This window comes from Pogoniulus pusillus, chromosome 29 (genome assembly GCF_015220805.1).
Source record: "Pogoniulus pusillus isolate bPogPus1 chromosome 29, bPogPus1.pri, whole genome shotgun sequence".
NCBI lineage: Eukaryota > Metazoa > Chordata > Aves > Piciformes > Lybiidae > Pogoniulus > Pogoniulus pusillus.
This window is the reverse complement of record NC_087292.1, coordinates 7421972-7436409: the sequence shown is the minus strand read 5'-3', so window position 1 is coordinate 7436409 and position 14438 is coordinate 7421972. Positions and strand designations below refer to the sequence as shown.

The window sequence follows — 14438 nt, the reverse complement described above, 5'->3', positions numbered from 1 at the left end:
CTGGCTCATATAGCACGCTCTTATTCTCTCGAATGAGCACTGGGGGTTTTTAATTCTGCATGTCATTTCCAATCTTGCTTCTCATCTCTCCTGGAGCTGTGTTATTAGAGCCAGATGTTTGCATTGCTCTCTCTCTGTGTGTAGCCACTACAACAACCATTGTTTGCTTTCCCATGCCAAGGTGCTACATCCTGGAGAATGACACTGTTCAGTGTGACACAGACCTGTACAGGTCACTGCAGGCTTGGAAGGACCACAAGCTCCATATTGACCATGAGGTCAGTGATGTTGTCAGTTGTGCACAGTCTGGTTTTAGCGTGGGTTTCTGTGGGCTGGTAGGATCATGCTGACTGTGTTTGCCTTTGTCCCTCCCTGGAGCCTTTCAAACTTGCTAGCTCATTTCAGAAAACATATTTCAGAGATAATGAAGTTATTACAAGTTTGTGGTAACAAGATGCTATGTGGAGGAGAGAGCTGCATCTGAAGGGACAGCTGAGAAGCCTTTTGAGATAAATAGAGACTGAAATGTCCTCATCCTAGGAAAAAAGTTCATTTGTCTCTTTTTCACATCTTACTACTTCTGGCCTTCAGCTGTCAGACAAAAACCCAAGGAAAAGTGACCTCCTTCCACATCCCTCTCTGTTTCATAACAAGCTGAAATGTAGGGGTTTTGTTTTCCTCTGAGTAACCTCTGCCCTTGCAAATGTGCAGTACAGTACAGGAGGAAAAAATCAAAATAAACCCAGGAGTGGTTGTCTGCCTGTGGTTGTGTGTCCCCCCAGTCCCACCCTCTGCTTCCACCTTCAGCACTCAGAGCAGGCAAACTGATCCAGCAAAGTTTCCTTCTGATGTAGTTTCCTTTTGGAAAGGTAGCTCATCTGAAAATGCTTCTCAGAGGCAGGAATTGTGGAGGGTGGTGAAAAGGAAGCATTTGGTGACCACAAAACAGATTCGAGGAGAGCAGGATAAGACTGTATCATGCTGTGGTTGTTTCATCTGTATCTTTGCTTTCTTTTAGATTGAAACTTTGCAAAACAAAATAAAGAACCTGAGGGAGGTGAGAGGTCATCTGAAGAAGAAGCGCCCTGAGGAGTGTGACTGTAACAAGATAAGGTATTTCTTGTGCACTTGTCCAGGTGTTCCCTTCCAGCTGAAACCTGAGGGGTACCTCAGAGTAATTGTAGTGTGCAACTGTAGCTGGATTTTCTCTTCACAAGAGAGCTCAGAGTGTTTTGCTAAGTGCCTGCTAACTGTGTTCCTGTATAAGGCTTTTGGGGGGTGTTGGATTGCTGCACCAGTACATGGCCCCCACCTTCTGCCAGGCAGGAGTTTAATTGCCTGTGTCAAGTGGGGATGATGTAACAGGGCATGTAACATGTCTCAGACACCCGTTAGGCTTTCCTACCCAAGATGCTGCTTTTAGATACCAGAGATTAATATTTAAGCTGCAGGCTGTCTTCTGAAAGCTTGCCTTTCCACCAGGGCAAACTGTCAGTCAGGCACGGTGAGACACAGCTCTCTTTAAAAGTAATATGGTGGGAAGTGCATGGAATGATGGCTGGGGAGAGGGATTTCTTCTCATTCAGGTTTTTTTCAAGGTTGGATATGTTCCTGGGACATACTCACAGCAACATTTAGCAGCTCTGCCAGGTGGGAGAAGCAGGAATTTCACAGTTGGTGCACAGTAACTGTATTTTCATAACAGACTTGCTGCACCAGATTTATTTCTCCTAGTGCAAATGATTTGAGAATTAAGTGCAACAGGTACTAAAATAATGATTATGCATGAAGGTCTCTGTAGAGGTGGGTCATATGTAGCCAGATATTTGCAAAATGCCTGTAGGATTGGTTCCTAGATTGCAGGGCAAGAGTGTTCAAGCACACCTGAAACCTGAAGAGCAAGCAAGCCCTTGCTTTGCAAACAAACACAGCAGAAAAGCTTTCAGAAGCAAATGTTAACCCAAGTAACATTTGCCCTGAGAAAGATGTTCAGAATGCAAAGAGGAGCAGCTGCTCCTGATCACAGTGATCACAGTGCAGTCTCTGAGCCAGATGTCACCAGGAGCACTGCAGCCACAGTGGCAGCAACTGTACAAGTATCATACACAAAAAAAGCTGTGCTTCAGTGGACATGGAACAAGGCTGCTGTGCTTAGCAACTTTAAAGCAGCCTCAGAGAGGGTAGGGATGACACTTCTCTGTCTCACTGCTGTTAGAGGGTAAAGCTTTGAACGTAACACTTCAGTCCCTGGAGGTGCAACATAGCCTGGTTTGCAGACAGGAGGTTCTTAGTCTTTGTGGCCCATGTGGATTCTGCAGCAGTTTGCTGAAGTGCAGACAACAACAATTTTTTGGGAAGCCAGGGCAAAGTGGTTAAAAAGAAATCAGGAGCATCCTACATGGCAAATATCTCAAAGGTTTATAATGTCTTTAAATCCACTGCTTTCAAAAATGACCTTAACTGAGTTTATTTCAGCTGTGCTGTAAAGCTGGTATGAAGCACTTTATTTGTGATAGCACAATTAAGATGAATAGTCTCACTGAAATCAATGAAAGTAATCATCTGAGTTAGGTAAAAGTGTTTGCAGAGTTGCACTGAATTAGGGTTTAGCTCTTAGGATTAATGAAATGGTTGGTTTTAATCTTGAACAGACACTGACTGTAGATAGTCTTTAACTGTTAACTTTTGTTAACATGTAAGAATTCAATTTATCAAAGCTCCCAGTAGCATTAATAATTTAAAAGATGTGAAGGGAATGGAGTTTTAGTCTGACAGCTGACTGAAGGGTGGTGTTCTGTTGAGAAAATAAACGTTTATTGCACTTTGTTGTTGATTTGTGGGGGTGGTGGCTCTGTCAGTCAGCCAATGCTGCCATTGACTAAGGCTGGGTTTGCCTTTTTGTTTGTGAGTTGTAAGCTACACAGAGATTTCTGCAAAACGTTGTAGGAGTTCCTGGATGTGGAGCCAAAACAGTAAAGGTGCCAGCTAGAATCTCTAGCCCTCCAAAACCCAACTGGTACTCTTGTTACAAAAGGCAAAGGGCAGGAAGGTGGTATGAGCTTGTCTCATGTCATCTGAACAAGGTAGCGAATACTCGGCTGAAGAAATGCTGTAGCTGAACTATAAATCTATTGCTTTTATCTGCCCCGGGCAGAGAAACAAGAACCAGGGACGCCTGGAAGCTGTAGCAGTAGGAATGTGGCTGCAGGTTGCAATCCAGTCTCGGAGCAGCAGATGGCACTGTGCACACACCAGCTAAGGAGGGAGAGTGGCACAAGGCTCCCAAGTGCCTGACCCAGCCTTGCAAGGCTGCTTTGTATTCACCACATACTCTGAATGAATAAATTGAAGGGAGAAGTAACACTGGATTAAACCAGCTTCAAGCCCAGTATGAGAGTGTGGTAGGGACTGGAGCAATTGTCTTTCCGTTGTTCATCAACAATCCTGGTTTTGTTTTCCAGTTACCATTCAAAGCACAAAAGCAAGCTGAGGCACAAGGGATCAAGTCTCCATCCTTTCAGGTAAGTCAAAGCCTGTTCCTCTGAAAGAGGAAAAGCGAAAACGTTCATGTTTGGTCCTTGCACACCAGCTGCAGTAGAGGCAAAAGCAGAGGATTTAATTCTTCCTCTCCTAACACACACACAGACACCTGAGCAAGGAATCAAGCCTGTGTTGAAGTGCTTGTAGATTCAGGTATCATTTCTGTGTGGGCAAATGTCACACCACAGACTTCAGGCAAACCTATAACCCCCTCTGGCTGTTTTTCTTAGTGCCACTGAACTGCAGAGTTCCATCCAGAGCCCTTTGTCAGAGAAACCATTTAATTACAAAATACCAGGGTTTTTTTTTTGCCCTCAAAGCAGCTTATTTTATTAGTTGCTTCATTTTTTTTTAGGTCTGTTGAAGTATAGCAGAGTCTGCATGACCCTAATGTTTCATATGTGCAGGAAAGCCTTACAGGAGAAGGACAGGCTGTGGCTGCTTCGTGAGCAGAGACGGAAGAAGAAGCTGCGCAAGCTGCTGAAGAGAATCAAAAACAACGACACGTGCAGCATGCCTGGCCTGACCTGCTTCACCCACGACAACCAGCACTGGCAAACAGCTCCCCTCTGGACACGTAAGGAGACTTTACACTAAGTTACAGGTAGGCAGGTACTGGCTAAGCTGGGAAGTAGAGCCAAAGCCACATGGTCTCATACCAAATAACCCATTGTGGTGCTGGCATTATCTGGGCACAACAGGCAAGGGAATTAAACCCAACTGCAAATAAAGTGTTTGGTACAGTTACAGGTGCTGTCTCACCATCTGCAATGCTTTCCCAGCAAAGATGCCAGGGAAAGCACCTAGCCAAGAGGCTGTCTCCATTAGCCATGTTACATGGGTTAGGTATGTGTGGAACAAGAAGCTTGTGCTGGAAGGCATCCTCTGCTTTAGAGCTTAGGGAGAGAGAGAGAGGAGCTGTCTGAACAGAACTAACCAGTGCTAATGGCAGCAGCTTGTAGCTTATTTCTTTGTAACTCTTCACTTTGCAGTGGGCCCCTTCTGTGCCTGTACCAGTGCCAATAACAACACGTACTGGTGTCTGAGGACAATCAACGAGACCCACAACTTCCTGTTCTGTGAATTTGCAACAGGATTTCTGGAGTATTTTGATCTCAACACTGATCCATATCAGGTACCTGACCACAGACCAGCTCTGGAAACGCATCCTTGTTCCTTACTGATGATAAATTGAAATAACAGAGTACTGCTGCAGGATGTTGACAAGGCCTAAGCCATCTCATGTAATATAAGTTGGCTTCTTTGTTGTTCCCTATAGGAAAGAGCAGTTGTTGCTAACAAGTACCCCCTCTTTGTTGCAGCTGATTAATGCAGTGAATACACTAGACAGAGACGTTCTCAATCAACTTCACGTCCAGCTCATGGAACTAAGAAGCTGCAAAGGCCACAAACAATGCAATCCCAGAACTAGAAACATGGATCTGGGTAAGTGCCTCTCCTGTTATTCCTCAAGGGAAATGGTGAACATTGTGAAACTTTAATCAGATGAAAGGATGTTAATATTTCTGTACAAAAGTCATGTCCTGTTGAGGTGGATGGCTGCATGCTCACATGTTTGTATTTGTTCCATTTGTAATGTTCTTAGATGAAGAATGATGCTTAGAGGGAGATGCTTAAATTGCTGACATGCAGAGGAAGGAGATGAAAGAACAAAACTGGAGAGAGAGGGAAAGAATACCCTAATAGCCACTAGCAAGCTCACAGGACAATCAAAGTTGGAAGGGACTTCTGGAGCTCATGTGGCCTGAACTGCTGCTCAGTGTAGAGCCAGCTGTGAGTTCAGACCAGGTTACTCAGGACTTTATCCAGCCAGAACTTGAAAACCTCCAGGGCTGGAGACTACACAACACTAGTGCTTAAGCTGATCAGTTTTCCCCTGCCTGTGTTAGTGCAAGGTAGCTGTGAAATAAGAGCACATCTAAGAAGAGTTGCATTAAGCTACCAAAAGGTGCACTCTCCTAATTACAGTTTTAGATGCCAAAAACACAAGTCTTTATTCTTATGCTGTTAGTTTGATCCTTTCCTATCCCTGAAGTTTCCTCTGAATCTACTCCCTGGATCTATTCTTCATACTGCTATTATTTTTTTTTAATATTTAATGATGATAGCAAACCAAAGGTCACAGCTACTTGTGTTTCTGTTTTAAATTCCATGGGTTATACACCTTAATACCACTAAGTTGACATAAGAAATGCTGGTTTTCAAAATGTATAGCTTATTAACCCCACCCCAACAGTACTGCTTCTCTACCTGAGCCAACTGAAGCCCAGAATAGCATTTCAGGTCTCGTTTAGTACACACACAGAGCTGTGTGTTTTGAAATCAGCAGGCTTAGGAATTTGAACACACTGCTGACGGAGACTTACAGAAAAGTTTCAAATGTCTCTATCCCAATTACAATCTGGAGTAGGGGAGTGGATATGAAAATAACAGCTGCAGGAGGTAACAAGTACAGAGCTACCTGCCACAGTCAGTTCATGGCCTTTGGTCTTCTTGGATATTGTGCCTCACTCCCTTACCAGCAACCATTAGTAACATTGTTGATTTTCCCTCATCTAGGCCTGAAAGATGGAAGCTACGAGCAGTACAGGTATCTTTTTACTTTTTTCAATTACTATCCTTAATTACTGGCCTCATGCTAAAGGAGTCGGTGTGGGAGTGGCACACAGGGACAGAGCCTGCCTGGACTGGCATTTGCAAGACCTTCCCACCGCAGTTACTGTGAAACCGGAGCCATTTCTGTTTCAGTGTTACAGCATGTGCTAATCTTTCATCAAAATTCAGACTGAACTCTTCTCCTTCCTCATCTTTCAGACTGTAGTGTTGGTGGTTTTCTTGGTGATGGTTAACTTTTTTCTCCTTTTGCTGCTTGAAAATTAGGCAGTTTCAGCGTCGAAAGTGGCCAGATGTGAAGAGACCATCATCTGCCAAGTCACTGTGAGTTGAGAGCAGTTCACACAAAGCATTAAGCTTCTCCTTCCTTTCTACACTTCTCCTTTTGCATGCAGCAGCTTTAACATCATCACCTGCTCCCACTGCATGCTCAAGTAGGGAGTCCTCTAAATTTAGCCAGGAAGGAACCACTGCCATCCTCATAGACAAGCACTGCTGTACAAAACATCTTGGTAGATGTATTCTGTAAAGAGAGGCATTAAGGTCAAGGCTATTTTAAACCTGAGCAAAGCTGGATGCTCAGGTGACCAAACCAGTTCTGGCTGACAGTAGAACTTAGAGACCATTATGTTGGATTTGTCTAGATTTAAACTTGTAGGAGCTACCTACATGTGTCTTACACCAGCAAGAGAGAACAAAACTGAGAATACTCTCTCAGAGCAGCGACTGTCACGTGTTTATTTTCTGTTTATCCAACCCCAGCCTCCTACATGGTGAACAAAAAAAGAACAGAAAGCAGACTCCAAGACAGATCTGCACATCTTGTTCTGACATTTGCCTAAACTCCCCTTTTAAACTGTAGAACTGTTCAGCTTGCCAGTGCCCAAAGGTGAGATAAGGAGTTTAGAGACAGGAAAAGCACTTTCCTGTGCTATGCCTCCCCTTAAACAGAGGCTTGAGACTTCCAACTCATTAAAAACCATAAAGTGTCCTTAAAATTGCACAATGAGAAAATACATACAAATGCCTCAGCAGGCACAGTCCAGGACTGTCAGCTAGGCCAAGAAGATTTGCTCATTTCATGGTAATTAACACTGGACTGGCTTTGGAACAGAAATGAAGCTAGAATCAATGGGTGAAAAGTCTGCACAGGCTGCAGTTCCCAACATAGTTGGACTGGTTCTATGCTGTACCCACTGTGGTTTTTATGCCTCGTTCACAGTGGTTTTCAGTTGTTTGCTCCCTGCATGGCACCATTGGAAAATACATTTCTAGTTCTACCAGAATGTTACACACTAAAATCCTTGTTTGTTTTCTGTTAAAGAGGACAGCTGTGGGAAGGCTGGGAGGGCTAACCTCCTCCAACCTCTGCACCTCTGTGAGGATACAAACTGGCCAGAACTTGAATCCCTGTAAAGACTCAGTGGAAACATTTATGACTTCAGAACAAATTCTAACGTTAGCCTGGAGGACTGGACAAATGTTGAGGCTGAAATAGATGATAGAGAGTTTGCACTGGTGAGTGAATTACATAGAAACTGGGAAATGCTGACAGAACCACAGGTCCCTGAAATCCACTATTTTACCTGCTTTCTGCTTTGGATTATACCTCACCTGCTTCACAAGGCATTGTACTTCAAGACGACACCACTAACACTGCCCAGGAGCTGACAGAAGAGGAGATGCAGCCACGTCCCAAAGAGGATTGCCTTCCCAGGGGTCGAAGAGTACACAGAGACAGCAGGAGTAAACAAAGTATTTTCCAATTCAACTGGATCTTCAGATGTCCTGAGAAAAAAGCTTTACAGCCAGGTACAACTCTGAAGCAAGGCTTTGAAACATGAATGCTTTCCCCTCTAGCTGGGTAAAAGGTAATGGTGGAAAAGAACTTTTAAGAGATTCAGGAACTGAAGTGAGCAGCATTGAATACCATCAACACCATGCTACTTCTCAAACGTCCTCTGAGGATACATTTTAGTTCCAGCTCTACTTCTCCATCCTATTGCCTCCTCTAGGAATATTAGAGAAAATCTTGACTAGCAGGAGGACACCCAAGATTTTTGGAGGGGTTGTGTAAATATTGCTCAATATACTGTTTGAAAAGAAATTCCTTCAGGTTGTGAAGACTTTTGTTAATAAAAGAGTGGAATGCCCACACACCTTTTCTCAAAATGCTACTTAATGTCACATAGCTCATTTCAGAATTTATCCACTTTTGAAAGTACTGAAAACTTTTCAGTAAATGTATATCTTAAATTTTAATGAAACCAGATTTGTATGGAAGTTTGGTTTTTTTATGATGTGCTAATACTATTATAGTCTATGTTCCAAACCAAAACAGTTCCAGCAGCATTTTGCTCAGTAGTGTTAGCTTTTACATTTATTTTTACAAAGGCAGCTCAAAAAAGCTCAGTGCTTGTAGCCAATAAAGAATGATCTAGTTCTAGCCTACAAAGACGTAGATGTGCTGAATGAGAGTTACTGCTGAAAGGCTTTGAAGGGAAAAGCTATCATTTTCCTCTGGCAGCACAGTGGACAGAACCTGTTTCAGTGTTGTCAGAAATTAGCTGCAGCAGGGGTGCTAGTGGTGATACTGGGATTGAGAATTGGTTATCCTGTCCAGCTAGGACCTCTTTTACAGGCACATGCAGGAGGGAGCTAATGTGACAGACTCAACATGTGTGGTCTTCAATCTTCAAGAGGTACAAACCTAACTTGAACTTGTAGAAATGTGGTGTACAGCTGTGTCGCAGCAGTTACTCTGATGGCTTTCCTGGTTTTGCACATCCAGAAACTCAAGTGGAATTACTTCCTGAGGGATGGAGATCTCTGGAATCACACCCCCATACATAAAAATACTTCAATTTAGGAACTGAGGGGGAAAAAAAAAAGCCACCCTGATAAAGCAGCTGTGGGTCTTCTGTTAGATGTGCTAGTGTTTGTGTCACACTAAGGTAAATAGATTGCCCAAAATTTTCTTGCAAGTTTGTTTTTTGTTTTCTAATTTTGGAAGTATGATAATTGCCTGTCTTAATCTAGCCCTAGCTGTTGTTTATAACCTGTTACAGATCTCATGGATTATCAGAAACATCTGCTAGGTGAGGAGATGCTGGATCACTACAAATAAGTTTAAAAAAAAATATATATCCCTGAAGTAAAAGTCACCAAGAGAAACATTTCTGCTGTGTGCAGAGAAGAGTGTTGGCTGGCTGCCATTCACAGTGAGTATGCAGGAAGAATACAAGGTTAGATTTTTAACACTTTGCACTTACCTTATTTTTGTGTTCCACCTGTGCTGTTGGTAAGGTGAGGGTGTGACTGCCAGAATCCTGCGTGGTCACTTACTGTTGCTGTTACACGCCAGTGAGAAGCTCCAGAAATTACTGCATCCCTTGATACAAAATACTGAGCTGTGTGACACAAGCAGCAGTGGGAGTGTTCTGAAAAGGTAGGTCATTGCCCAGTTATGGAGAAGGCTACCACCTCTTCTCCTTTCAGCTCTCCTAAAGACAATGATTTAAGGTGAAAAAGACAAATTTCAATGCAAGATTAGCTGCTGAATGGGTCCTCATGGGCAGCAGATCCAAGTTGTCATTTCTTTACCTTCTGTGGCCAACTAGGAAAAATGTAAATCATTTGCTATAGGTTAGCTCTCCTCAGTAACAGCACCAGATTGTCTCTGACCTTTCCAGAGTACAGTTACCAGCCTTAAAGTATCAGACAGCCAATACACTGTTATCACCAAGGTCTGATTTTAAATAGAAACCTTTATTTACATTATTATTAACATCCAAACACAAAAATCAGCAGAGCAGTAATACCTTACAACCAACTCTTTTTTATAAATCAGCCCCCATGATTTTTCTGTTTTGCAAAACAAAAGATACAGATATTTCAAGCAATACTTATGTAAACTAAACTTAAATGCAGTTCTCAATACTGTATGCCTTCTCCTGAGAAGTTTTTTCAATATTGCTCTCAGAATTACACGGTTCCATACTTGCTGTATCATTCTGTCATCTGGTAGCCTGCACAGAAAGTCTAAAATAAAATGTGTGCTAATTGGTACAACATTCAAATAGTTTTGTCTTGTGCCTGAAAAGCGGTCCTGATTTTCTAACTTTTTTAAAAGCACTATTTTAGGCCAAGATTGAAAGAAGGAAAAAAAATACTACCTAGGAATTGTACATAAAAAATGTGGTTTCCGTGAGCGAGAGAGTAACAGACGTGCAGCAGAACGGTGCTGGTTGTGCAGCAGTGAGCAGAGGTGGCTGTACCAGCTGCTGGTTCTAACTGCTGGAAAGTGCTACACAGCCTGTTTTTCCAAACCAGTCAGGAGAAACTGCTGCTGTAGGACCAAAAGAATTGGTGGAGATACTAAATGTCAAGGATTTCAAGGTCGGTGTTACTCACTGCGGTAGGTGAGGTCTGCAGACCAGATGTAGCATTTAGGAGCGGAGCAGCGCTGCCCAGAAAGATGCCATTTTAAAAACACCCCACTGCTCCCCTTCAGCTTCAACTGAAAGTCTTTGGATTCAGCAAAAAAAAAGTAGATACTGGAAAGCTCCAACATTCTAAACACAGATGAGAAAATGATGATCGTTTATAACATCAGCCAGGTACCAGTTTTACAGAGATGTATAAATAGAATCACTAATTTTAAAACAAAAGGGCAGGATGTCTAAAGCAAGATACAGTCTAAGAGCTCACCTAATGAAAGTAATCCATGTTTGTAGTTTCCAGCCATCAATATCAATGAACAACTACATAATGTAAAGATTGTTCTGCTCAGATTTTATATAAAGAGCAAGAGATTGGTGCCTGTCGACTTCAGCAGGCAGTACTTACTCCCAACAGGTATGTCCTAAGGAACAAAAAAGAAGATCGAAGTTCCTTGGGCTTTTAAAAGCTTTGCATTAAAAAACACCAGTTGGACTGAAGGTTTCAAACAACCACTGCCACCTAACCTAGACAAAGTGCTAAAGCAGGGACAGGGTTGCATAAAGTAGATCAACTAAATCTACATTCCCTTTGGAACACAACTGGCTGGATGCTAAGGATGAACTTTTCTGAGAACAGTTCTAGTTAAAATTAGTTCTATTAAAATGGAAGATCACTGAACGTTCTGGACAATAAAACCACCTCTTGCTTACAGTACCAAGAAGAAGCACTCAAGACCACAGATGATTCTTTGTTTACTCACTTGGGAGAAGTCATTTTTCCATTACACAGTGAACAAGAGAATAAAAGCACCACACATCTGAAACATTTCTGTGTCATCCCTTATGGAAGTTTAGAGGTTTGACTCAGTGTAACTGCCTGAAACTGGAGGAACTGCAGAAGGGATGTTAATTTCAAGGAACCAAAGCCCTATCAGCAAATAAAAGCAATAAATTTGTAACAAGACTTAAATACTGATATGAGAGTAACCTGCTTAGAAAATACATTCATTACTATGAGAACAATCCAATGAGGTGCAGACATTTGGTTAAAGTGTGGCTTAATATCCTTAGAAAAAATTTCAGATGCCATGTAACAACAAATATTTTGCAACAGACAAACTTCTTTGAAGAACACGCAGAGTTTGTTAAAACTGACCAAAAGAAGACACAATCCAGATTCACCAACTTAAAAAGGCAACATATCGTAGAGAGACATGACCTAACATCTTACAACACAGAGCCTTTTTGTCCCATTGCCTCGTGTAAAAAAAGAAAGGTAACAAAGTGCTCACAGGTGGAGAAGAAAGCATTTAACAACTGTCTTTTATAAAAAGCTACATGTTAAAGATGTAAAAAATAAGTGAGGTGTTGAAGACCAAAGAACACAAAGATGTGGGCCAAAGTCACCCAGCTTCAAAGTCATTCATTAAAAACAACCCAAAAAAAAAAAAATTCTATTTGGACCTCAACTACTTTGAGTTTACAGAAATCAACTTTGTTAAATATTTAGCTTCACAAACTCTGCAAAAATGAGTTAGTGACCTACAAAAGTCATATGTATATAATACATTATCTTAAAGATTCTATTTACAAAAGGTATTCACAAAATGACTGCAAAGTTCTGATTCAGACTGCAGTGCCTTGCCTTGAGTTTTCTGAAGGTATTTCTCAAAAGATGAAAGATTATTGCTCTAATTTCCACAGACAGAAGACATTACACTATGCAGTCCTTGCAAACACTTCCTAAGAGATTGTTTGAGAAGAAAAGCGAGCACACCCTACCTTCAGATGAAGTCCTTACCGAAGATATTGCATTAATCCATTATATAGTCTTTCATAAAGTGCACTCAGCTGCACATCAACATGTAAATATTAGTCACACTCGTGTTTAAATAATTTAAATGTATTGTCCTCTCCTTTTCCCCCTTTGCTTCAACAGACAGCATTTTGGACTGTTATGTGCCAATTCCATTTGCACTGCCGCTTTGCTGGGGAAATCCTGACTCTCGGCGGCGTGAGATTAAAAGCAGCATTTATATTCAGGAATTCATCTAAAAGAGTCAAGGCTAGGAACTACATTCTCTGTCAGATATTGTCACTAGAGAAATCAGAAACTTACCACCGTGACTTATCCAGGCACTTCTCTCTGCCTGAAGTGAAAGGGCTTTGGATAACCACAGTAAATAGATAAGGGAACCAGGAGTCTACCCATGATGTATCTGCTACAACGCCATTGCCAAATTCACATCTCTAGAGGCAGACCGTCAGAAATATTTATGCCCACAATATAGAGTAATACAGAGACTGCTCCTACTAAAGTGTGATTTTGGTGGGTGTTTTTCCCCACTCAATGAAGTAACTTAGGACATCATGGTGAGTGACAGGACAAATCCCTTGTTTCCGTAAGGCCAGTTGTAGGTGCCGTGAGGAGCGCGCAGCTTTCCTTCAGAGTACTAGTGCACAGTTAGCCTGCAGACGTGGCGCCAGCTGTCAGCAGTACTTCTGTTGAAGAAAAGAGAGAATCATCAGAACAAACATCTTTGCTGGACACTCATCAGTCTGCTGCAAAGTACTGACAGTCAGCTTCCAGGCAGAAGGGTGGCATTTTACTGCTCTGCTTTGAAGGGAGCAAAGAAATGCTGTCCCAAATTTCCTACTTGGGAATCGCACCTGGGTCTGGAAAATGTGGTATTTCACCTTCATTTTCTCCTCTTTATACAAAGTATAGGTTAGGTCAAAGTCCTCCAATACCTTCTCTCCCTGAAGTCTTCAGATTTTTTTGGTTGCTTCCTTAGTTGCCTTACACAGAATTTCATGAGCTAATTTCCACTTGAAAAAATTGAGCTTATCTCAGTATTACATTGCTCATCCCTGGTTATTTTGTGGAAAGATTACAGCAGAAGCATATTTAAGTGTTTCAGCCTTCTGTGCAGTGCCTCTTACTGACTCTTTTGTCCCTTAAGTAAGAGGCCTTAATTTTCCAGTTGCTTGCTATGCATACACAAACTATTCTAAGGCAGTACAAGGGTAAGTATCATAAGTATCGGCAACAGCAGCTGCCAGGAGGATGCTGTTTTACCAGGCAGTATTCTTAGTCTGACTCCTGAGGCTATTATGTATAATCTTTTACAACTGCAGAAGATGCTTTTCACAATCTCTGTGTTTTGCTCTCTGGGGTTTCTCCAGGCTCAGAAGTATTAAGCATCCTTTGCAGAGTTTAAGCCTTGATCCTACCTATGGTACTTCAAAGTTAACAGCTAATCACAACACACAGCTTGGGTTTGGTTGAAATATCAATCAAAAATAAACTATCTCTTGGGACATACAGATGGCAGTTTGACAGATGTAAATACAAACTGGATAGCTGAGAGCAGGACTGTGCCAGAGGAACAGCTCGAAGCAAATCATAATGTGAAAGGAGACAACAGATCCTTTCTGTGTACAGCTTACCTGGTCTGGAGCCATAGGCATCCCTGACATGGGCATGGTATTGATATTCATCTGTCCAATGTGGCCACTGTTGCCATTCATGTGCATCATGCTGTAGGCTGCAGGGTTGCCTTGGTGGCTGAACTGCTGCTGGGGGAAAGAACTGAAGCACAGAAGGACAAATAAAATTACCCTCCAGGTTTACACATTGATACATTGCTTTCTCTGCACCAGCTGTCAACAGGTGAAAGATAAAACTGGTTTTATATGTACTTGTTTCTACCTAATACCTGTTTAATACACAAACAGAAACTTCCCTTTCAAAAGGCATTTTGCATCTTTTGAAACACAGAGGTGGGGGACTGTATTTCCTCCTGTAGCCTTTGGAGGCTT

At 42.1% G+C, this 14438-nt stretch overlaps 2 protein-coding genes across 5 annotated transcripts in view; one reads left to right on the top strand and one right to left on the bottom strand.

Moving 5' to 3' along the window:
* The window catches only part of SULF2 (sulfatase 2), a 151706-nt gene extending 141459 nt beyond the window's left edge, over positions 1-10247 (top strand). For all 4 annotated transcript variants that reach the window (XM_064167569.1, XM_064167570.1, XM_064167571.1 and 1 more), the window contains 9 exons: positions 182-278; positions 1019-1113; positions 3462-3521; positions 3948-4117; positions 4533-4675; positions 4863-4986; positions 6121-6151; positions 6442-6498; positions 7499-10247. In XM_064167569.1, coding sequence (XP_064023639.1) covers positions 182-278; positions 1019-1113; positions 3462-3521; positions 3948-4117; positions 4533-4675; positions 4863-4986; positions 6121-6151; positions 6442-6498; positions 7499-7529 — 808 coding nt within the window. In that variant the 3' untranslated portion in view covers positions 7530-10247. The remainder of the gene's footprint in view (positions 1-181; positions 279-1018; positions 1114-3461; positions 3522-3947; positions 4118-4532; positions 4676-4862; positions 4987-6120; positions 6152-6441; positions 6499-7498) is intronic.
* NCOA3 (nuclear receptor coactivator 3) overlaps positions 9924-14438 on the bottom strand; it is an 81608-nt gene continuing 77093 nt past the window's right edge. The window contains exons 23-24 of the mRNA XM_064167573.1: positions 14067-14208; positions 9924-13118 (exon numbers count right to left, since the gene is read on the bottom strand). Coding sequence (XP_064023643.1) covers positions 13107-13118; positions 14067-14208 — 154 coding nt within the window. The 3' untranslated portion in view covers positions 9924-13106. The remainder of the gene's footprint in view (positions 13119-14066; positions 14209-14438) is intronic.